The following is a 22478-nucleotide window of genomic DNA, read 5'->3' on the forward strand; positions in this document are numbered from 1 at the left end:
TCTGGGCTTTTGAGGCAGAGCCAGGAGGAGCAGAGGGCCCTGCAGCCGGGAAGCAGTGGAGGGGCTGTTTGTTTAGGGCAAAAGCCATACACAAAAATAACTCAACTGGGAAGACATCTGATTCATAAAGAAAGACAGAGCTATGAGCAGAGAGCGTGTCTGCAAGTGGGCACAGAGGAGGTGCGCTCTGACGGCCCGTGAAATGCGTGGCCGGCGTGGACCTGGAGAAGGAGCACCACGGTGGCCCTCACAAGCCAGCTCCCCGTCATGCTGGGAACATGACGAGCACAGGGCCCAGGGTGGGTGCGGGTGCTCCCAGACGGAAGGGGAACCACAGCCACTGTAAGAACTGAGAAGAACACGCTCCGAGTGCCCAAAGTGCTGTCTGGGCCAAACGAGTCTTCGGGTTCCTTCCACGAGCTTCTGTAGGCCCTCACTGCCCCTCAACACTGGTCACGTGTAACTCAGAAGAAATGATAAGCATTACCTTCTTAAAATTCTATTCTGCTGAGTTATTTTCTGCCGACCACAAGGAAGCGAGGCTCACAAACATCTCCCGGGCTGACCGCAGAGCAGTTCAAGCCTGAGACGTCAGCGTGCAGACAGCTGGGGGTGGGGCCTGTTTCCTGTGGCGCAGGGTGAGGATGGCTGACTCTCCACGGCTGTGGGGAATCTGCTGGGCTCCCAGCCCCTCTGCAGCTCCTCTGATTTGACGAGTGAGCTGAGAGCCCATCCTGGAGTCTGCGGGCACCACGCACGGCCAGCCTGAAGACAGACCGTGTACCTGTGCCCAGCCTCCACCTGCACCCTGAGTGATGCCCACCAAAGCTCCCCGAGAAAGACAAGGGTGCGACACACAGGCAGGGCAGGCAGAGGCCACGGCACAGGTGGACCCAGCAGGGCAGCCCTGCCACGAAGCCAGGAGCGTTCCCCACACCGGCCCACACGCAGTGTCCAGAGCCAGCGTGGCCCACCACACACGTCGCAGCGCCCGGAGAAGCAGAGTCCCGGTCCTGCCAGCCCCAGGTGGCACAGCGCGGGCTCTCCCCGTGAAGATGTGCGCGCCTGAGCCGTGACTGGAAGCAAAGCAGTGACACACCCACTGCCGTGAAGGTGCAGGGAGCTGGCAGTCTCCTGTGCCAATGGTGGACGGCCGTTCGGGAAAGTCTGGCAGTTTCTTAAGAAACCACACGTGCAGGAACCAAGTCACCCGGCAATGAGACTGCCGGGCGTTTCCCCGGAGAAAGGAAAACAAGCTCATGATGGTCACAGCGGCTTCTCACTGGTAAAAGCAACGCTCTGGGAACAACACGTGTGCTTCCCTCACTGGGTGGCTGCTACAAAGGGTGGCACGAGGGAGCCCTGTGGTGACGGGATGTTTCTGTACCTTGGCTGAGGTGGTTGTGGGGACCTGCGCCCGGGATGGGCCTGCACAGAAACACCCATGCGCATGCACTGCCAGGGGATCCGCATGAGGCCTGGGGTGGCACCGAGGCCCTCTGCCTGGTTTTGATGGCACAGTGTGTTCTCTATAATTGCTTTGCAACTTACTATGTATCTACAATAATTTCCAAAGCGAGTTTTCTTTAAGAAAACATAAAACTGGGCACCCAAGGCGCAGTTCACCCCAGCCCTCCACATGAGCGCTGCCACGGCGGCTTGTCTATCTACTAAAACGCTCTGAGCCGCCTCACCCGCTGGCCCAGGGGCTCCAGGCAGGGAGGACTCCTTCCCTCGAAGGCCCAGAACTGACCCCACCCGCCCTTCCAAACACAGGAGCTGGGTGAGCAGCTGGGGAGGTGTTTCTGTCCTGTCGAGAATCTGCAGGCTCCGAGGGGACCACAGTGGAGAGAGGGTCTGCAGTGCTGGGAGGGGCCTCAGAAGTCACTCACTTCACACCCCTCCGAATCCATCCGGTGCACCCTGGGGCACCCACCGTCCCAGCCAAGCGTCTCCCAGGACAAACACTCCTGCACTGAATCAGACTGAGAAGCAGCACTTCGGTGAAGCCAGCACCTCCCCCTGGGTTCCTCTCTGCTCCCAGTTCTGACCCAAGAGCGCGGTGTGGAGGCGCGCACAGCTCCCCTGCCCCCCTGCGGTCAGCTCCGCTGCAGCCGACCCCACCTGGAGGCTGAGCCCCAGAGCCAAGGTGCCCTCAGCACACTAGCCTTTAAAACCCTGAGACAAGGCTCTCCTGGGATTTCCAGCCCGGGTCTCTGTGTTCCACGGGTTTGCACTTGCTTGTCCCAGCAGCTGTAGCCAGGAGCTCGGCCAATAGCCTCTCACGAGACAGAAGAGCTGAAGGCTGGGGACTCGGATGGAAGGCCCTATACTCAGGCTCGGAACTGTCAGGGCCCGCGTCCCGAGAGAGGACATAGGTGTCCAAGCTCCACAAAAGTGGCCATTAGCACAAATCTCTGGTGGTGGAAATTCCCATCTATGCAGATACTAATTTTATATTTCAAACCAAATGCTCTCCTGCCGTTCACAGATGCGGGGCTCCTCCTAATTAGCCCTCTGTGCAGTGGTGCCCATGGCAACCTGTCTCACGGCAGTGACGACGCTCATCCCTCACTAGCGCCCACCATAGACTCAGCGCCCGCCGGGAAGGCCACGGGCCCAGGAAGGGGCCTCCCTGTCTACTCCAAGGGCACCCAGGCTTCCTTTCAGGAGGAAGGAACCAGGGGCGCAGAGGTCTGCTGCCAGAGCTGCCCCACAGCAGGGCCATTCAGACGCGGGAGCCGACTGGCTGGAAACCACCTGTCACAGCTGCGAGCCCTCTCCGCTCCGGCGGGCCCATCGCTCAGACCAGGAGAGTGCAGACACACCCCCGGGGCCAGCTCGCCTCCAGCAGTTTTGGAGAATAAACTGGATCTGGGCACAGCTACGCCCACTCATTTATGTGCCCTCTGCAGCACTGAGCACGGTGGCAGTGACCACAGCCCACCCAGGCCGAGGTGTCTCCCAGCTGGCCCCATGGAAGAAATTTACCAAACACTGATGGGGACCCGCTCTCAGATGAGGAGGGAGGGGCAGTGACCAAACGTGAAACCGAGTATTTCCATGGAGCACTGGAGAGTGACAGAAGCGCGGGGCGTCTCAGGCCCCTGCTGACGCACCCGGAACCAGAGCCCAGACTACAGCAGGCTCGGCGCTCTGTCCCAGCACCCAGTGAAAAGCTCCTATGGAGCCCTGGCCGGTTTGGCTCAGTAGTTAGAGCATCAGCCTGCGGACCAGAGTCCCGGGTTCGGTTCCCACTAAGGGCACGTACCTTGGTTGCAGTTTGTCCCCAGCCCCGGTTGGGGTCATGTGGGTGGCAACCACTCGATGTGTCTCTCTCACATCGATGTTTCTCTCTCTCTCTTCCCACCTCTCTCCCTCTTGCTCTATCTGAAAATAAATGCAAAAGTGTCCTCAGGTGAGGATAAAAAAAAAAAGAAAAAGCTCCTATGGAAAATACTACCATCGAAAGACATGAAACAAATTGGGAGAAAGTATGTATAGTATACACAAGAAAGATCCTTTTAAAAAAAAACGGTGATCGCCCTGGCCGGTTTGGCTCAGCGGTTAGAGCGCCCGCCTGCGGTCCGGAGAGACCCGGGTTCGGTTCCCGCTAACGGCATGTACCTTGGTTGCAGTTTGTCCTCGGCCCTGGTTGGTCGTGCGGGTGGCAGCCACTCGATGTGTCCCTTTCACATTGATGTTTCCCCCTCTCTCTTCCTCTCTCTCCCTCCCACTCTGTCTGTACAAAAAATGGAAAAATGTCCTCGGGTAAGGATAAAAAAAAACAAAAAAAAAAAAACGGTGATCAATTCAACAAAGAGGTAGTGGGGGACGCGTGGGAGGAGGACGGATGACAACAAGTGACGACTGCGGAGGGCCTGTCTCACTGGTGAGCATGAGTGCTCACTGCGACAGCCCTGCCCTCCCTGCCCAGTCAGCACAGCTAGAGCCGCTGCCAGAAGGCCATTGCTCTGCCCACGAGGAAAGGCACTGGGGGTGGAGGGGCCTCTGGGACCTCCTGTATCAGACCCCGGTGCAGACCCTCCCTGCCACCCCCTCTCGGTGTGCAGCCCAGAGAAATGGTGACACGGTTGACAATGACACACTGACCCTGGTTCCAGGGACAAATGCTGGAACCTCAGGGAAATCACCAGACCCTCTGGTCTCACGTCTCATGTACGTAACTGTTACTTGTCTCTGCTGCCATTCAGCCCCACAAGTCTGTCCTTACAATTCCAGGCCCGGCAACCCAGCCAGCACTCAGTAGCCACAGAGCAGAAAACAATCAATGCAGAAGGGAAACTCTGCTAAGGAAAACAACCCAGGCTCCTAAGGAGCTGTTTGGCAAGATTCAAACCCCACCCCCTCCATTTAAGGACAGAAAGTCCCCTGCAAGACCAGCAATGCTTTGAGGCAAACACCACGGGTGTGAAGGGCCCTGGCTCTGAGCACGTTCTCTGCTCACAGTTCACGGCCCCACGGGCTGCTTATAAAGCTGCAGGCTTCATCCATGTAGCTCCTGTCGGATTTCCAGACTACAGAGAAGAGATGGCAGGAGAGAGGGAGCTTTACTTCCTTCCACATAATCACCTGCGACCTGAAGAGCCCACAGTGCGAAGTGCTGCCCCCTTCAGCCCAGCCGTCCCACTGTCCCTTTCAGCCACGCCCATGGAAACACTTGGGACAGAGACCACACAGGGATCTTGGGGGCCAACTGGCTACGGAGAGCATCCATTATACTCAGAAGCCAAAAAAAGAAGGAGTTATTATCCTTCCAAAAGTGACTGTGCACTCCAGACTCATTCCTAGTGTGGACAGTCTGGCCGACACATCTGAGGCCTTTCTCCCGCCAACACACCACCATCTACAGTGTGAGAGCAGATGCCCAGAGCCGGGTGCACTCCTTATGTGGTGCTTGGCAGGGCGACACCACCAGGGTCAAGCCACCCCCCCAGCAACAGTGCTCAGCCGTACATGGAGGGACGGGGCAGGCGACCTGCAGGCCCCTCCCCTGCTGTACTCCGCAGGCAAATTCTCCCATCAGCAGCCAGACAGGTCTGTGGGGCGGCCCAGCCTCGGGAGCCGACCTCCACGAAGCACAGCGCCTGCACCTCGGCCCTTGGCATCTCGGGGCACCGACAGCCCAGCACTGAGGTGTTTCTCTACAGGGAAAATGCTCTGCCACCACAAGGGACGCTCATGAACGAGTCAGGAGAAAAGAGCTCGAGCCGCCAGGACCAAGAGCCCACTGCCCACGGTCCCACCCCGTATCCAGGCAACACGTGTTTCCAGCAGCAGAGGTGCGTCTCGGCCAGTGCCCTCCAAAGCCCGCAGATGCTCGACGGGCTCCAGTATGACTGCAGTCGCCACTGACCGCACCCACCCTGCCCCCTTCGTGCGGCTGTGTCCGGCGCAGAACATTCTGAGTGTGTCCTCAGAGAGCGGGGGTGGGGGGCAGAGGCTGAGAGCCCACCCCACCCCAGCCCTTCCAACTGCCCCCATGCACCAGAGCCAGCAGCTGAATATGCATTTCTCTAACACTCACTCTTCAAACCCTTTCTTTCCAGAGAGAAACTGGTGCTGGAAGAACCTGGAGACAGGACACGACTCGGTTCTGCCCCTAAGCACAGGCTCACAAGGAAGATCTAAGAAGCTGTAAGAAGGGGGGACAGAGCGCACTCTGAGCCCCCTGACAAGGGCATCACCCTCAGTGAAGGAGACCTGGAGGCCCATCCTGAATGCCCTGTCTCACAGGGTCCTCTGCCAGACCAGTCACCACGACGACGATGCCGAGGACTCCACAGCACACCCTCTTCTCCACCGTTCAGCCTGCGAGGGCCACGCAGGTCAATGCTGTGAGCGGAGCAAACCCAGGAGAAGGGGACCACGACCCTCCCGGCCCCAGAGCAGCACAGACAGCGCCAGCGTGAACCCTGGAGGAAGCTGGACCAGGGCAGAGGACGCAGAGCCCGGGGACAAGCAGGGCCAGGGACTCTGACTCGGGACACCCCCAGGGGAGTGTCACCGCTTGGGTTACTTTAGCCATGCTGGCGCAGGCTCAGGGCACTGGTACTGTGGGAAGTGACCACACGGGGACCTGCAGGCCTCCCCAGACATTTCCGGAGGACAACACAGCAGCCCCGTGGGGACAGAGGCACCTCCCTTGTCCGCTGGATCCCAGAGGCTCTCCTAGGACTAGGCGGTGGGGACAGCACAGTGTTTCCCACAAGTCCCCAGGCCCAGCCGGTCCACCCTGGTCCACCCTCCATACACTTAGGTATAGCGCTCAGCACTCTGTCCTTTAAAATCGCTGGCACCTCTTCTCCGTATTCACCAGACAGCAAGTGGAGAAACTGTCATCAGCAGAGAGCAGGGTGTGTTTGGGGAGAGCCATCTCCGTTTCCGTAGGAGACCAGCCCTCACAAGACAAGAAGGGTCTTGAGGACACAAGGCCCAGCTCAGCACCAACTCTTGGAGACCCACCCGAAACCCTCCAAGTCTCGGACCTGCTGGGCTTCCCAGCATCTGTGGAGAAGCCAGACTGCCCTCTGCGCCCCCTGCTGGCTAGTCGGGGCTGCGCAGGGCCTTAGTGCTCCCTCCCTGCAGAGCCACCTCCTGCCTGGGGGACAGGGGTGAGGAGGGGAATGGGGAAGTGGGGGAAACAGGGGTGGGGACGACTGGGACCCGACAGGTCGAGGACAACACTGAACAGAAGGCACTGGACTCGACCAGTGGCCCTGTCCACTGAGGTCAAACCCAGCACACACCTGGGCACCACAGGAGACTGGAGAGAAACATACCCAAAGGCTTTTCTCCATTGTTTTCAAAATTTCTATTAATCACCATGTAATTTAATAATGAAAAACAATCACTTTTTTTTTAATCTCACTGGAGGATATTTTTCTATTGATCTCCAGATAGAGTGGGAGGGAGGGAGGAAGAGAAACATGTCTGTGAGAGAGACACATCGACAGGCTGCCTCCCCCCCACAACCCCAACCAGGGATTGAACTGCAACCAAGGTACATGCCCTTGACCAGAATCAAACCCACGACTCTTTGGTCTATGGGCCGACACTCTAATTGCCAAAGGGGCCAGGGCTGAAAAACAATCACCTTTAACAAAAAGAACACCAGGCTGCCCTGCCCCGCGGCAGCCTTAGCCATGCCAGTGGTCACCACACAGCCACACTGCATGGGCCCTGCCAGGGGCCTGGGGCAGCAGGCAGACACCATGAAAGAGGGAAGCTGGGGGCTTCATGACCAAACCGAGGGTCTCTAAGGTGACTGTATGAGGTCACCTGAAAGAACTGGAAGAGTCTAGACAGCAGGAACATGTCAACAACAAGGGTCTAAAACAACCATGTTTAATCAAGGTTCCACAGGAATTGGGTGGGCTGGACCACGGGAGCTCAAGAGGAGTGGCGGTAAGAACCAGTTTCCAGCCTGGCCAGTGTGGCTCAGTGGAGGGAGCATCGTCCCGTGGACTGAGAGGTCCCCGTTGAATTCCAGGTCAGGGCACATGCCCGGGTTGTGGGCTCGATCCCCAGTGGGGGGCGTGCGGGAGGCGGTCAATCAATGTTTCTATCTCTCTCTCTCTAAAAAAAAAAATCAATAAAAACATTTTAAAAAAAGAACCAGTTTCCACCTGGAACCTGGGCAGAACTAGTGACCGGGACAAGTGGAGGAGGGGAGAGCAGCCAGTCGGCCGGCACAGGAATTCGTGGCCAGCTGCGTGCACAGCAAGGCAGGCAGCCACGAGAGGAGGGTTCCACATCCAGGGACCACGGGAACAGGAGGAAAGGTGCCCAGGTTCTCATGCACCCCCAGACCTAGCAGGTTCTCAGGGGTCCTGGGTGCTGGCATCCAGCCTGCACTGCTCTGCTGCCCGGACAGACGGATGGACTAGTTCACGCCCCTCCCGAGAGCAGAGCTGCCTATCTGGATGCAGTCCTGGAGTGATCCAGGGGCCTCGAGACTCTCAAGGTGTGCCAGCACGGCAGCCTCAGGGAGCCCACCCCGGCCTGATGCATACACGACGTCTGCTCTAAGAAAACACCCAGAGGCCTGCTCTCCGGCCCTGTGCCAGCACTGGACAAAGGCCGCGTCACCCTGCACCTCACCAGGCACACTGCCGGGGCAGGGTCTGAAACACTGGTGTGAAGGGAGCAAACGTGCCCAGCAACAAGTCCTTGGTCAAGCTGGCGGCCGCCAGGCCCCCCTTCTGAGAGAACCAAAGACAGACCCAAGCACACTGTTTCCCGGCAGAGCCCTGAGGACGTGTGCAAGTACCACGCGGCCTCAGAGCTCGGGGATCCAGCCCCACGGCTGCGGAAAACCTCCATTCCTGGCACCTGTTTAGGGGACAGCACAGCATGGAGCCCCGCCTCGCCAGGGCAGGCAGCACGGCTCATCCACCTGCCACAGCAGCACGTGATGTTCGCCTAATCAAACTGGACTCTGCGTCGAGGCACTTACACTGCGTCTGCTGCAGTGATCCCACACCAGGAATGACAGACAGCACCACACTGAGGCACAATGCTCACAGTCAGAGCTCGGTGCCAACGGACAAGTTAAACGCACCACTTATTCTCGTGGTGGATTCATGCCATGCTGGATGTGACATTTTTGGATGTCAATTCCTAAGCACAGGCTCCCAAGCGGCTCCCCGGCTCCCTCTGTGCGCCAGGCCTCGCCATTCCCTAGGGCACAGCCCAAAGACCCTCTCCAGCTGTCACCACCTGCGCCTCCACTGAGCCATCAAACTCGCCTTGAAAACAGCTCAGGTGGCTGGAGACGGTCAGTCACGGTGCTCCCACCTCAAAGTGACTGAAATTCTCATTTGTCCCAGCTGCTTTGGGAGGGCACTGGGTGTATCCACAGGTAACCTGCCCCGTCCTCTGCCCGCCCAGACAGACGCCAGTACCGTGGCCCTCTGTCCCGGCGAGGCCCCCGCGCCACACCTACCTCGGGGCACACTTCCTCGGGGCCCGTGGCTGCAGCTGCCAGCAGTGCCCCTGCTGCGGACGCCTTCTCCAGCTCTCTGCCCTTCCTCTCTGGCACGCGGGCACCTGTCCCCCTCGGTTTTGCCATCCTGCAACAGAGAGAGTGAATTGGAAATAGAAGGTCTTGGGCCATATAATATTTGTATACTCTCCCATTATGAAAGAAACACAGAGGTATTTCAGAAAATATGGAGAGTACATAAAAGTGAAAAGAGAGCCCAATCCCCCAGTTTCTTCACCTTAGACAACAAATTTAACAATCTGGTGACTTTCTTTTCTGAGGTTTTAACACACCGGGTTGGCAAAAGTAGGTTTATAGTTGTTCGTATGGAAAATAATGCAGTTGCTAAATAATAACACAAGAATAAGCTGTGTTTTGTGTACTCACAACTGTAAATCTATGTTTGCCCCACTCTGTATATTTCTGTATTTCTCACTAAACATGAGCACAAAGATTTTAACATTAAGAGAAATGTAATTTAATGATAATATCAAAAATTTTCCAAAAGCACAAATTACAGAAATGTGTCAATTCCCTAGTTGTTGACTATTTGGGGTTATTTATTTCCTGCTGTTATGTACTAACTCATGCTTCCTCACCAACCAGGAAGGCTGCCAGTGGCCGGGTGCACCTGGCACCAGGGCATGGGGTCGCCCACAGGTAAAGCCTGTGATGCATCTGAGTGGCCTTCTTAGAGTGAGGAAGCAGCGGTGACTGGGGCCACATAAAGAGTTGACATACCACCTGAGCGCTAGATAGAAGCTGACATGTCTGATTTCCCGAGCACAGCAGGATCTGGAACTCCACGTGTAAGAGCAACGCCCATGAATTCTAATACAACTGCGTTCATGGGACTGTGTCATGGGGGAACCCGGAGAACTGGAGGAGGTCTGGATTCTGAAAGCACGCCGGAGGGGGCGAGGCGGAGAGCCCTCCACCTCTGAGGGTAGGGGTCTGACTGGGATGAGGCTGATTCTTAGAAGAAGCAGGAACTGAACCAACTCCAGCTGCTGTAGTAAAGGGTGCTACAGGGGCAGCAAGGAAGAAGCCCCACCCCCACCCCACCTGCTTCTAGCCCCTTTGGGTGGAGCCTAAAAAGGAGCTGCAGACAGAAAAGTATTCTGGAAGTCCCGGAAGCTGCCACTCACCACCGGGGGGAAAAGGGGCCTCTGGGGCTGAGAGGACGTCACAACCCGCGGCAGCACACGCACTGCGCACTGCTTCACACGAGACGCTGCTCTTAGCAGAGGCAACTCAACCACATGCCAACAGAGAATCAAATAAATAAATAAGCCAGAATAGACCAACGCAATGGAATCCCATTAAAAAATCACAGTAACAGATCATGTTACAGATATAGGATGAAAAATGTACATCACTCTGGGTAGTATTGTCCAATTTTGCTTTTAAGAAAAAAATACTGAAAACAACAACAGAGAAAGCTCCGTTTGTGTTTATATATTCACATATATATTAAAACGTTTGAAGCATATAAACAAAACCTTTACTTAATGAGGTGGGATTACAAGGAACTATTTTTTTTTTAATCCTCACTTGAGAACATTTTTCCATTTTTTGTTCAGCTAGAATGGGAGGGAGAGAGAAACATCGACGTGAAAGGGACACATGGAGTGGCTGCCATCCAGGGCCAAGGACAAACCTCAACCGAGGTACATGCCCTTAGCAGGAACCGAACCCAGGTCTCTCTGGACCACAGGCTGACACTCTAACCACTGAGACAAACCGGCCAGGGCACAAGGAACTATTTTTTACAGCTCCAGTTTATTTTGCTCTTTTCAAGGTTTTATACTTGAAAAGTATAATTAGCAGTGTGATAAGAAATCTGGAAAGAATGAGACTGTTGACACAGGGGCTTTGAAAAAACAAAAAACTGCCAGCCAATTACCTTGTTAGAGAAATAAAAGTATAGCAAATATTTATATAACAGTCACCATAAAAGTTAAGTTAAATCTTTTTTATTCTGTAAGTTATCATTAAAAAGTGTAATCACTAAGCCTGTTTGCTAAAAAGAGGGTAAAGACTTTTCCATATTATGAAAAGGTCTCTTTGAACAGTTCCAGAGATGGTGCCCCCGCCTCGAGACAACGCTTGCACAGAAAACGGCCGTCCTCACATCTACAGCTAACTGAGCACGGACATGGCTGAGGCTGTGTGATGGGAAAGAGGCGTCCTCTCAACCAACGGAGCTGGCGAACTGACATCCACATGCAAAAGGGTGAAGTTGGGTACCTACCTCACACCATACACAAAAATTAACTCAAAAAGGATTAAAAAACAAAAAAACTAAGAGTAAGAGCTAAGCTATGAAGAAAGTCTGAAAACAGCAGTAACTGTTCGTGGCCTTGTATCAACAACGATTTCTTAGACATAACACCAAAAACATAAGCAGCAAAAGAAAATAGGTAAATCTGACTCATCAGAATTAAAACTGTTTGTGCTGCAAATGATGCCAGCAAGAAAGGCAACCTACACACAGGATTGGAGGAAATACATGGAAATCATATATCTGACAAGACTTGTACCCAGAGTGTGTAAGAACTCTTGCAACTCAGCAAAAAATAGACAAATAACCTCATTTAAAAATGGGCAAAGAGCCAGGCCGGTGTGGCTCAGTGGTTGAATGTGGACCCATGCACCAAGAGGTCGCTGGTTTGATTCCCAGTCAGGGCACATGCCCAGGCTGTGGGCCAGATCCCCAGTGGGGGGCTGCAGGAGGCAGCCTATGGATGTTCTCTCTCATCGATGTTTCTATCGCTCTCTCCCTCTCCTTTCCTTTCTCTCTAAAATCAATAAAGAAAAAAAATTTAAAAAATAAAATAAAAATGGGTAAAGAGCCTTGGCCAGTTTGGCTCTATGGATAGAGCAGCAGCCTACAGACCAAAGGGTTGCGGGTTTGATCCCTGGCCCCAGTTGGGATTGTGCAGGAGGCAACCTATGTGTCTCTCTTACATCGATGTTTCTCTCTCTCTCTCCCCTTCCCTCTCTCCCTCCCTTCCACTCTATGTAAAAATCAATGAAAAAATATGCTCAGGTGAAGATTAACTTAAAAAAAAAAGGCAAAGAGGTTTTTTTGTTTTTGCTTTTTATATGTTTTTCCAAAGATACACAAATGGCCGATAAGCACATGGAAAGATGCTCAGTATCACTCATCATCAGGGAAGTGCAAATCACAGGACACCAGTTCACAAGCACCAGGACAGCTGGAATCAAAGACAGACGATGACAACACACACTGGTGGAGACGAGAGAAGCCTGAGCTCTCACTCCTGGCTGGGGGGGTATAAACTCTGAGCTGCTTTGTGAAACAGTCTGGCAGGTCCTCAAGAAGTTGAACACAGTTATGTGACCCAGCAAGTCCACTCCTGGTTATATGCTCAGGAAAATAAACACATCCTCATAGTACTCTGAACACTAATCTCCATAACAGCATCAGTCGTAATATCCAAAAGGCGGAAACAACCTTGAGGTCCATCCATTGACAGTGGATAAACAAGTGCGGTCTCTCCATGCGCTGGACATTAGTCAGCCACATGAGCAAACGCTCACAACGAAAGGTGGAGATGGGCTATATACGATATGACCCTTATTTTGTAAGAAAAATTCTATATACAAATGTGCACAAAGGAAAACACTTCCATGAAATATATTAAAATATTAACATTTTAGGGGTAGATGTATACAAATGTTTATTTTTCCCCTTATACTTTTCTGTAATTTCTGCAGTAAGAGGGCGGGGGAATTTTTAAGATACCAGCTCAAATACGCTCAGTGAAGGAAAAGCAATTCCATCAGCACAACGCTGATAGCACAGGCCAGGCAGTCTCGAGAAGCTGCCAGTAGCTGGGCTGGACTGGGCTGCAATCACTGATTAGGACAAGTCAGCGCCAAAAGGCTGCCAGGGAGCCATGGCTGAAAAGCTACTGCACAGGACCTTAAAAAAATAAATCAGCCTCTACGAAGAAAAATCTTTTTTAAAATCTGAAAATAATCACCCATGGTCCCAGATGTCCCCCTTCACCCAATGCACCTTTTATTTTCATGTCTTGGCAGGTCACAGGGAAGGGTGCCTCTCAACGCACGGGGCAAAGGTCCCCTGAAGGAGGGTCTGGGCCCTCACAATCCACAGCCCCAGGAGATCAGTCCCAGGAGCCCCGGTGTGAGTCCCAGGTCCTGTGCCCAGGGCTAAGGCTTTGCTCCCGTCCTTTCTGACTCAGGACTATTCTACATAGACGAATGGCCCGCAGCTTCTGTTGTTCTGTTCCCTGTCCCTACTATCCCCCTCCCACCCACCACCCACCCCAGCCAGACTCTAAACCCTGTTAGGACAATAACAACCAGCAAGCCATCCACCAAGCCCACCTCCCATCTTTCTAGCTCTTTCCAGCTCACCACCTCTTGGCACTGTGGGAGCCAGTCATTCTTCAACTTCGCCAAGACCTGCAATTCACCCCACCCCCTTCACCCCACTCCCACAACTTCACGCCCATGGTCCATCATTACAATCTCGCCTTACACACACTCTCAGCTCTTTCTCTGGCAAATCCCCAACTCTCCCACCTGCGCCTGCTGGCCGGAACCCCCAGAACCAGGCTGAAGGGTCTCCCCAGCCCCAAGGGGATCTGGAGTGCTGCCGAGCCATTCCACCACTCTCCCCAACTGCAGCCCCTCCCTGGACCTCCGGTCTGTTCGGCCTCCTAACCTCTCCCTCCAACATCGCCCCCTCTGCTCCCTTCTCAGCAGAAGACCTTCATTCCTCACCCCTGAGCTTCCACAGCGGCCACGCCAGGGACCTGGCCTGCCCCCCTGTTACCATGGAAACGGCGCTGGCTCCCATCCCCGGCTCCAGGTCAGCGCCGCAGCCACTCCCGGGCAGGTGGGTCTCTCCCCTCCATGAATGCACCCCAAGGTCCCACATCTCACACGCTCTCATTCCACGCGCTTCCTCCTCTGGCACAAACCTCACGGACGGCTCACTCGCACCAACTCCGTTGTCCCCCAGCCCCCTCCTGGCCCGGCCGCGGCCAGGCCCCTCTGCGCCCTCTCTCCGTCGACCTCAGGCCGCATCCTTACGACGGCCCTGACCCCCCAAGAATGCGCACCTGAGAAATCCAAGGCTGCCTGACACGCAGCGACCCGACACGGGCCCGCCCCGGCCCACTCAGCGCAGCCTCGTCGCGCTCCGGCCGGCCCCCCCCACCACGTGGGCTCTGCGGCCGCGACGCGCGCTGTTTCTCCCGGTGCTCACCGCCGCCTCTGCCGCCTCCAGCCCCTGCGCCGGCCATCGCTCACCCGGCCCGTCCACGCTGTCGCCCGGCCTGCAGCGACCGGAGCCACGCGCGGCGCCGTGACTGCAAACCCGACACGGCCGCTGCCTCAGCCCCCGCGTGCCGCACGGCCGCCCGGGCCCAGGCCGCCGAGGCCCTCCGCGTGCCCCTGCCGCCCCGCAGGCCCCGCAGCCGGGCCCACGCCCCACACTGTGCCGCCCCGCGACGCCGAGCCTCGTCCGAGCTCCCCTACCTGCGCGTGGCCGCCGACGCCGGCTTCCGGCAGGCGCAGCGCCCAGGGAACGCCGTCCCGCCCTTCGAGGCGGTGCCGCCCATTGGCCGAGACCCGCCTCCATCCCCCAGCTGGCCAATGGCAAGCGGCGATCGCGAATGGGCGGGGCTGAGGCGCGGGCCGGTTGCGTCATCTCTGGACGCCGCCAGTTGCTGAGAGGCGCCGGTTGCCAGGCAACCCCCACGTGCGGCGGTCGGGATCTGGGCCCATAACACGGTTTCTGGCCTGGCGACCGCTGCTCTGGGGCTGGACGACGCTGGCTGCGGGGTCCCTTGGACTTCAGTGAACGGATGACGCCCGTTGTGGTTCACGGGGATTCATCTCAAACATAATAAACTCATATAAATTATAAATGCTGTAATTTAAACTGTGTACGCTGTTTAAATGTCACCAACATGACCCGAATGCATTAGAGCCGTATCTGCAAGAGTGTTGTAAATTCAGATCAGCGGTCACCTCGGGTTGGAGGCAAAGGATGGAGGTGTGTCTGAATCAAACCCGGTAAAATTAACCATCGGGGGGGCAGATACCTGAGTTACATCCTCATTTGGTTTCTAGAGATAGTTAGCGAGCAGTCTGGACACCTGGAGAATGGGAGGAGAGGAAGATAGCTTATGTGGCTCACTGCCAAGGCGGGATCGCACCCAAGGTGTGAGAGGCTTGGGTGGGAGATCACTGCAAGCTAGTGTTCCCCACCGTCACCTCTGTGGGTAACTGATAACTGCTTGTTCCTAATTGTGTGCTACTACAGACAACTTACAACAAACATCTTCTTTTTTCCTGTACGTGTACATGAATCTCTGCAAGGCACATGTCCAGCTTAGTGACCACAGGAAAAGCTATTCAAGTGCTCCCACCAGGCTTCACGACTCCACTGAAAAAGAAAACAAAAGTTTCATCCTCACGAAAGCGTAAATAATATATAAAAGTAAATTGTATGTATAGTAGATACACTATTTACTTTTGCTTTTATTTTTGGCTCTGGTAACATAGGGATAGGTGATTCAGATTAGCCTCCTGTTGAAAACAGATAAGCTGGTTGAAATATTTTTTAATCCTGTTTCATGACATTAGTATGACAGGTAAATATTATATAAGGGAACAATAAACAGGAAGAGAAAGAAAAGGAAATTCAGAGAAGTAAGCCTTACGTTTCGCTCAGGGGTCGGTCAGTTCTGAAAGCAGCAGCTACCAGGCTGAGAACGTGAAGAGGTTTTGACAGCTTTGTGGTCTGGGTCTGCTGAGTTCTTGAAAATGTCCCATTTTGAGTTGAAACCCTGCAAGGCCACACTGTAGGAGTGAATGTGTCCCTGGGCTGTCACTCTGGCCTTTCTGCCTTTCCTAGCCTTATGATCCACTGTGCCTCTGATAGGAAGGCACACTCCCCAGCCTATGCTATTCCAAAATCTAACGTCCTCACCTAACGCTAGGGAGCTCAGCCCCTGGCAGTGTCTTCCGCTGCACCCACCTACAGAGGACAGCCATCACTGAGCTGCTCAGCTATGCTGAGGTCCCCACACCAGCATGTCCCTTAGGAAAAGGCAAGTCCTTTGTGCCCTACCAGAGAGATCATAGTCAGCATGAGCCCTCTGGTCTCTCATAATAAAAATGTCCTAGCGCTGGCCAGTTTGGCTCAGAGGTTAAAGAGTTGGCTTGCAGTCCAGAGAGACCCGGGTTCAGTTCCTACTAAGGGCACGTACCTCAGTTGCAGTTTGTCCCCGGCCCTGGTTGGGTCATGTGGGTAGCAGCCACTCGATGTGTCCCTTTCATGTCAATGTTTCTCTCTCTCTCCCCCTCTCACTCTGAACAAAAAAAAAAAAAAAGAAAAATGTCCTCGGATGAGGATAAAAAAAAAAATGTCCTAATAAGCTCAGGACTATTTCCTTCTTCTTGTCTGTGTCTGTCTGTCTGTCTGTCTCCCTCTCCCTGCCTCTGTGATTGCATCTGTTGCCATGGCTTCCATCCAAGTCCATGCTAATGACTCCTATTCTATTTCTAGTTGAGACCTGTCCACTGAATGCTAGGCTTGCACATCCACCTGCCTACTTGGCTTTCCTACGTAGCAGTCTAATATATGTTTCAACCATAACAGACTCAAAGTCACACTCCTGGTTTTCCATCCAAACCTGTTCCTTTCCTCCTCATGCCCCATCCTTCCATCCCTGTCCTAACAAATAGCACCAAGAAACGTTAGGTGTCGTCCTTTTTCTCTCTGCTCCTCATCCCGCACATGTTCATTTAACAGCAAAATATGCGATGGATGCACCACTCCCCTCTCCTGCCATCTGGTTGAGAGGCATCTGGTTGACGTCCCTCACGGGGTCATTTCAATGGCCTGGAACTGACCCCACTCCGCTTACCCTTCTATTCCACCCCACCTCACACAACAGCCAGAAAGACCATTGTAAAACATGGATCAGTTCACGGTAAGATTTGTTTTGAGGGTAATATGTTTGTAATTTTAATGTTCTTCCAAGGTTTCTGCAACCACCCAGAGGGCTCAGAAATACTCTTCATACTTGCCAAGTGGAAGCCTGACACCTGCTCTCGTCCCTTCAAACCATAAAATGATACCGCTTATAGAAACAACTGATGTTCCAAAGAGGCGATCACAGCAACTTTTTTCCCCTATATTTGTATTTTCATTAACTCGCTCTTTGGACTACAAGAGAAGCAGGTTTCTATGTAATGGGACCACTCTGGTATTCTTTACCATGATGGAGTTTATACTTTTGGAAGCAGATACATAATCAGACAGACCTGACTAGTCTTTGAAGAGCTGTACAAATCAGATCAGTTTGGCATGTCGACAGTGGGGGGGTTGTGCGTGTTGGGGGATCAGGTATGTGGGATGTACTTTCTTTTTTTTTTTTATCCTCACCTGAGTACATTTTTCGATTTTTTGTTCAGATAGAGTGGGAGGGAGAGAGAGGAAGAGAGAGAGAGAAACATTGATGTGAAAGGGACATGATGAGTAGCTGCCTCCCACACAACCCAACCAGGGCTGGGGACAAACTGCAACCGAGGTACATGCCCTTAGCGGGAACCAAACCCGGGTCTTTGGACCGCAGGCCGACGCTCCAACTGCTGAGCCAGACCGGCCAGGGCTGGGGGATGTACTTTCTGCTCAATTTCACTGTGAACCTAAAACTGCTCTAAAAATAAAGTTTATCAATTAAAAATCAAATCACAAGTGATCCTACTCTAGGCTTACAGTTTATTTTTTATTTTATTTTTTTTTATCCTCACCGGAGGATATTTTTCCATTTTTTGTACAGATAGAGTGGGAGGGAGAGAGAAGAAGGGAGAGAGAGAGAGAAACATCGATGTGAAGGGACACATCGAGTGGCTGCCACCCGCACGACCAACCAGGGCCGGGGACAAACTGCAACGGAAGTACGTGCCCTTAGCGGGAACCGAACCCGGGTCTCTCCGGACCGCAGGCCGACGCTCTAACCGCTGAGCCAAACTGGCCAGGGCTAGGCTTACAGTTTAAATAAGTAAACATCAGCCCTGGCCGGTTTGGCTCAGCAGTTTAGAGGGTCGGCCTGTAGACCAAAGAGTCGATTCCAGCCAAGGTCATGTACTTTGGTTGCAGCCTGTCCCCAGCCCTGGCCGAGGTCATGCGGGAGGCAACCAGTGGATGTCTCTCTCTCTTCCTCCCTTCCTCCCTCCCACTCTATCTGAAGATAAATAGAAAAATATCCTTGGGAAGGATTTTTTAAAAAAATAAAGTAAAAAGTTAGCATCAGGAAATGTGACAGTCCTGCCACGTTGCTGTTTTAATAAGAATCTGAACCACTGCGGGTCAAGCGCAGCTCTGCCTAGCCCTTCCTCTCCCCAGGACCTGGCCTTCAAGTTCAATGAGCAGCTTTTCCAATTTACAGCAAAACCGCAAGTCACACCCTCCATTTTCTCCACTTGTCTTTCTCCCTGCACACGTCATCTGAGCCTGGGATGTGTGTTTCTCTGGGCTGAATTCCAGGATAGGAGTCCCTGGTTTTGCCGGAATTCTGAGCTCATCCCGGCGTTCAGCTCAGCCACGTGCCGCCATGCGTCACAAACACCAGGACAGCCTGGGCTCCTGACACCTGAACAGGTTGCATTAGACAAATGCTCCTGGGTTCTCCAACCTGCGTTAGACAGGGGTGTGGAAGGTGGGGGGAGGTGGCTGGGAGCAGGAGGCGGCTTCAACAGACGAACACTCAGACTGCACCCTAGTGTTCAGAGGAGGGCAGCACAGGGGCTGCCCAGGAGGGCTGAAGGGTGGTGAGTCACCTCTCGGCAAATGACAATCATCACCCAATACTGTACATGATTTCACAACTGAGCACCATGGACGCGCTCATACCGCAGCTTAGTAGACAGAATCTGACCTTTTGCCTAGGCTCTCATGAGCTTTCCATCTGGTTGCTATGGAAACAGTGACCTTTGTAATCGCTCATTAACGCTGGTACACTGAAACCCTTTAACTGCACTTTTTTTTCCCCTTTGTAAGATTGAGCCAAAAAAGTACCTACAAAAGTAGCTTTAGTTTAGTTCAGAATAAAAAAAATCTCCAGAAGTAACGTTAACCAGCTGCTCTGCCTGTTGGCATGGGTTTGTTTTGTTTGTTTTTTGTGTTTTTTTTTTAGCTTATTTCAAGTTTGGTCTTAGGCTTATTGCAAAGAATTAGGAAGGTTAATTAAAAATACATTTGAAAAAAAATCCACAACCCCTTTTAACATGAATAGCCTGTCACCCAGACTCAACACTGATGGGTGGGCTATACCCTCTGACATGCTAGTCCCCTTCCCGAGTCACAGGAAGGCCTTCTGGCGCCACCTTGTGAACACCTCTGATACTGCAACCCGAACACCAGCATGGCCAGCAGCCACCGTCTTTCCGGCTGTAGACTAGACAGACGCTGGACACTGGGAACAACAGCCTGGCTCTGGGCTCTGTGTGAAGCAGCAGCGGGTGCCACCCAGGCCCAGCTCAGGAAAGGCAGACGAGCACCCTCAGTGGGAGGGGTGGTGCTGATGACGTCTGTCCAGGGCCAAAAGTCCCTCTCAGAAGATAACGGTGCTGCCTGCAGAGGCTGACTTCACACTCCCCGTCCAGCAGGGAGTGGGGATTCACAGGTGGGGCAGTGACGCGGGGACAGAGTGGACAGTGAAGCTCTGGGGTTCAATCTGAGACCCTCCCAGGCTTCCCCACCCTGGAGATGCTCAACAGCCAGGAACAGAGCAAACACGACCCAGCAGCTCCCTCAGCAGCTGTCAAGTACAGCCTGGCTGCTACCTGACCCACAGCCACCAGATTCCATTGCTGCTCAAGTTCACCCATCAAACAGCCAGATAAGACTTGAATCCAAATCTGCAGCTCCGAGGCTCCTTATACCGCCTCCTACTTCTTAAACATTCCAACGAGACACCCCAGCTGCTCAGCAAAGTGGGCCCCTTCCTACCGGGCAGAAAGAGACCAGGAAAGTGGGCCCCTTCCTACCGGGCAGAAAGAGACCAGGAAAGTGGGCCCCTTCCTACCGGGCAGAAAGAGACCAGGAAAGTGGGCCCCTTCCTACCGAGCAGAGGGAGACGGAGCACAGACCAACAGCTAAGTCCTCTCTAAACAATGCTGCAGACTTTTGACACTGAAATGAATTCTCCTAACTTCCTAATATTAACATTGGCACTTTCTATGCAAGTTTACTATTTGCCGTGGCTTCCCCACCCCGTGGCACACTGCCACAAACAACCCTGTGCTGTCGGGAGCCACGCATCGGCAGCTTGCACTGAAGTGGACACTCCCAGCGGAGGCCGGGAGGGCGTAGCCAGGACCTCGACATCTGTAAATGACAAACACTTGCGGATGCAAACACCACTGAGCGGCGACGTGGTGCTGCAGAGTGACAAGCAGGAAGTCCTGCTTTCCTACATCCTACAGCCCTGTGAGCAGCCTGGCTGCCTCCACGGCACACGTGGGAGCCCCGAGGCCCTTGGAGCCCCTCAGAACGCTCTGCAACAGGGACGCGGCCCAGCCCCACCTGAAGACAGAAACACGAGCAGACTGAGAAACGGGCAATTCTTCCTGATAAAATGTGGGTGCTCTGCCCTTTAGTTTTGAGGATAAAAACCAGCGCTGACCGAAACAGAAGACAAGCCACCTACCTGGCTTTAAAATGTCTAGTTAGTAACTAGTCATAAAACAAAACGAAGACCAGTAACAAAAAACTTTAATATTTTATTTAATCCATTACATCCAAAATATCATCAGTTCAATACTTAAGTACTTTTAACAAGGAGATATTTTACTTTTAAATTTTTGGTACTGTCTTCAAAGCCATTTTATTCTCAATTTGGACAGTATTTAGATTTTACAGTTTGCAGTTCAAAAAGTAGATTCACATATCCAAGTTCCTAACAGATTTAAAAATTTTCTAACAACTGAATCAAGCTAACAGTTCTGACCTTGAGTGAATGAAACCGAGCTGGTGCTGCAGCTACGTGGCCTTCCCCCAGCAGTGGGTGCCGGTGTGGGCCAAGGACCAGCAGCCTCAGCAGCACCCAGGAACTTGCTGGAAGTGAAAATCCCCAGGGTCCCCAGGTCCCCAGGCCCCCAGAATGACACTGATGCTGATGCTTCCGGAAGCGGAGAACCGGTCAGAACAATCCCGCCCGGGAAGGGTGCGGGAGGGTGCCAACAGGGTGCGGGAGGGTGCCAACAGGGTGCGGGAGGGTGCCAACAGGGTGCGGGAGGGTGCCAACAGGGTGCGGGAGGGTGCCAACAGGGTGCGGGAGGGTGCCAACAGGGTGCGGGAGGGTGCCAACAGGGTGCGGGGGCAGCTCAGCCCACCTTGGAACGTGAGCGCCTCTGCGCGTTTCCTTGCGGAAACGACCTGACATCTCAGCGGAAACGCTTGGGTCTCAGGCCTTTGCCACGAGAAGTGCGGAAGCGCCAGAGCACAGAGCTGCCCGCGGAGCTACCAGGACGCACAGAAACAAGCTACCGCGCCAGCTTGAAGGGTCACTGGCATGTCATCGCTTTACTTTTGACCTGAAAGAGAACAAAAGAGGACCTTACTTCTTAGGTTTGTCCTGATTAACTACGAGTGGTGGATCACAGTCAGCCAAACACGGTGCTTCAAAACCGCTCTAAAAGGTCACTGCCTGATTACGCCCGAGCGGGAATAAACTGCACTTGGAACCTAGGGTTTGAGAAAGTCCACGTCCCCGCGCTCCCTGCGACTGAGCTGCACACCGAGGCAGCGTGCATTTCAACGGTCAGCTCGTAACTGCGCGACAGCGGCCTTTCAACGTTCACTGCTGGGCAAGGGCCTGCCACCCCGGCACCAAAGCAACTGTACCCACGAGGGCACCTGGACTAGTACCTGAGCTGCCAAGCCAGCCAGCAGGAAGACAGCAGCGCAGAGCGCCCGACGGTCTGGACTCGCAGGCTCTCGCAGCCGAACCTACACAGAGAGGTCACGTCAGCCAGCTCCTGCGCAGCTCTCCAGGCCAGGCGGTCGGGGCGGCAGTTAACCCCGAGCCCGGTCCAGGCGCAGACCACAGACACGATCAAATGTAAAAAGTAAGTTGCTTCCATTTTTACTCAATAGCAAGTTTAGGAGATGTTTCTACTGACTTGAGGAAGGTACTTCTGGTTGATAACACTAGTGAATAGGTTCAACTGTGTCCCCAAACAGTAGGCTGAAGTCCTAACCCCAGAACCTGAGAACGTGACCTCTTTCGGAAGTAGGGTTGTTGCAGGTGTAATTAGTCAAGATGAGTTCATAGTGGGTGGGATGGGGCCATAATTCAACAGGACTGGTATCTTTATAAAAGGGACATCTGGACACAGGGAGAACACTATGTGGACACACAGACAGAGATCAGGGTAATATGTCTACAAGCCA

General features: G+C 53.7%; 1 protein-coding gene across 1 annotated transcript in view; it reads right to left on the reverse strand.

Annotated features, from left to right (window-relative positions):
• The window catches only part of CUNH7orf50 (chromosome unknown C7orf50 homolog), an 86000-nt gene extending 71372 nt beyond the window's left edge, over positions 1 to 14628 (reverse strand). Inside the window, exons 1-2 of the mRNA XM_036242079.1 lie at positions 14546 to 14628; positions 8969 to 9095 (exon numbers count right to left, since the gene is read on the reverse strand). Coding sequence (XP_036097972.1) covers positions 8969 to 9095; positions 14546 to 14628 — 210 coding nt within the window. The remainder of the gene's footprint in view (positions 1 to 8968; positions 9096 to 14545) is intronic.
• Between the last annotated feature and the right edge of the window lie 7850 nt (positions 14629 to 22478).

The sequence above is a fragment of the Molossus molossus genome, unplaced genomic scaffold (assembly GCF_014108415.1).
Source record: "Molossus molossus isolate mMolMol1 unplaced genomic scaffold, mMolMol1.p scaffold_m16_p_4, whole genome shotgun sequence".
Taxonomy (NCBI): domain Eukaryota; kingdom Metazoa; phylum Chordata; class Mammalia; order Chiroptera; family Molossidae; genus Molossus; species Molossus molossus.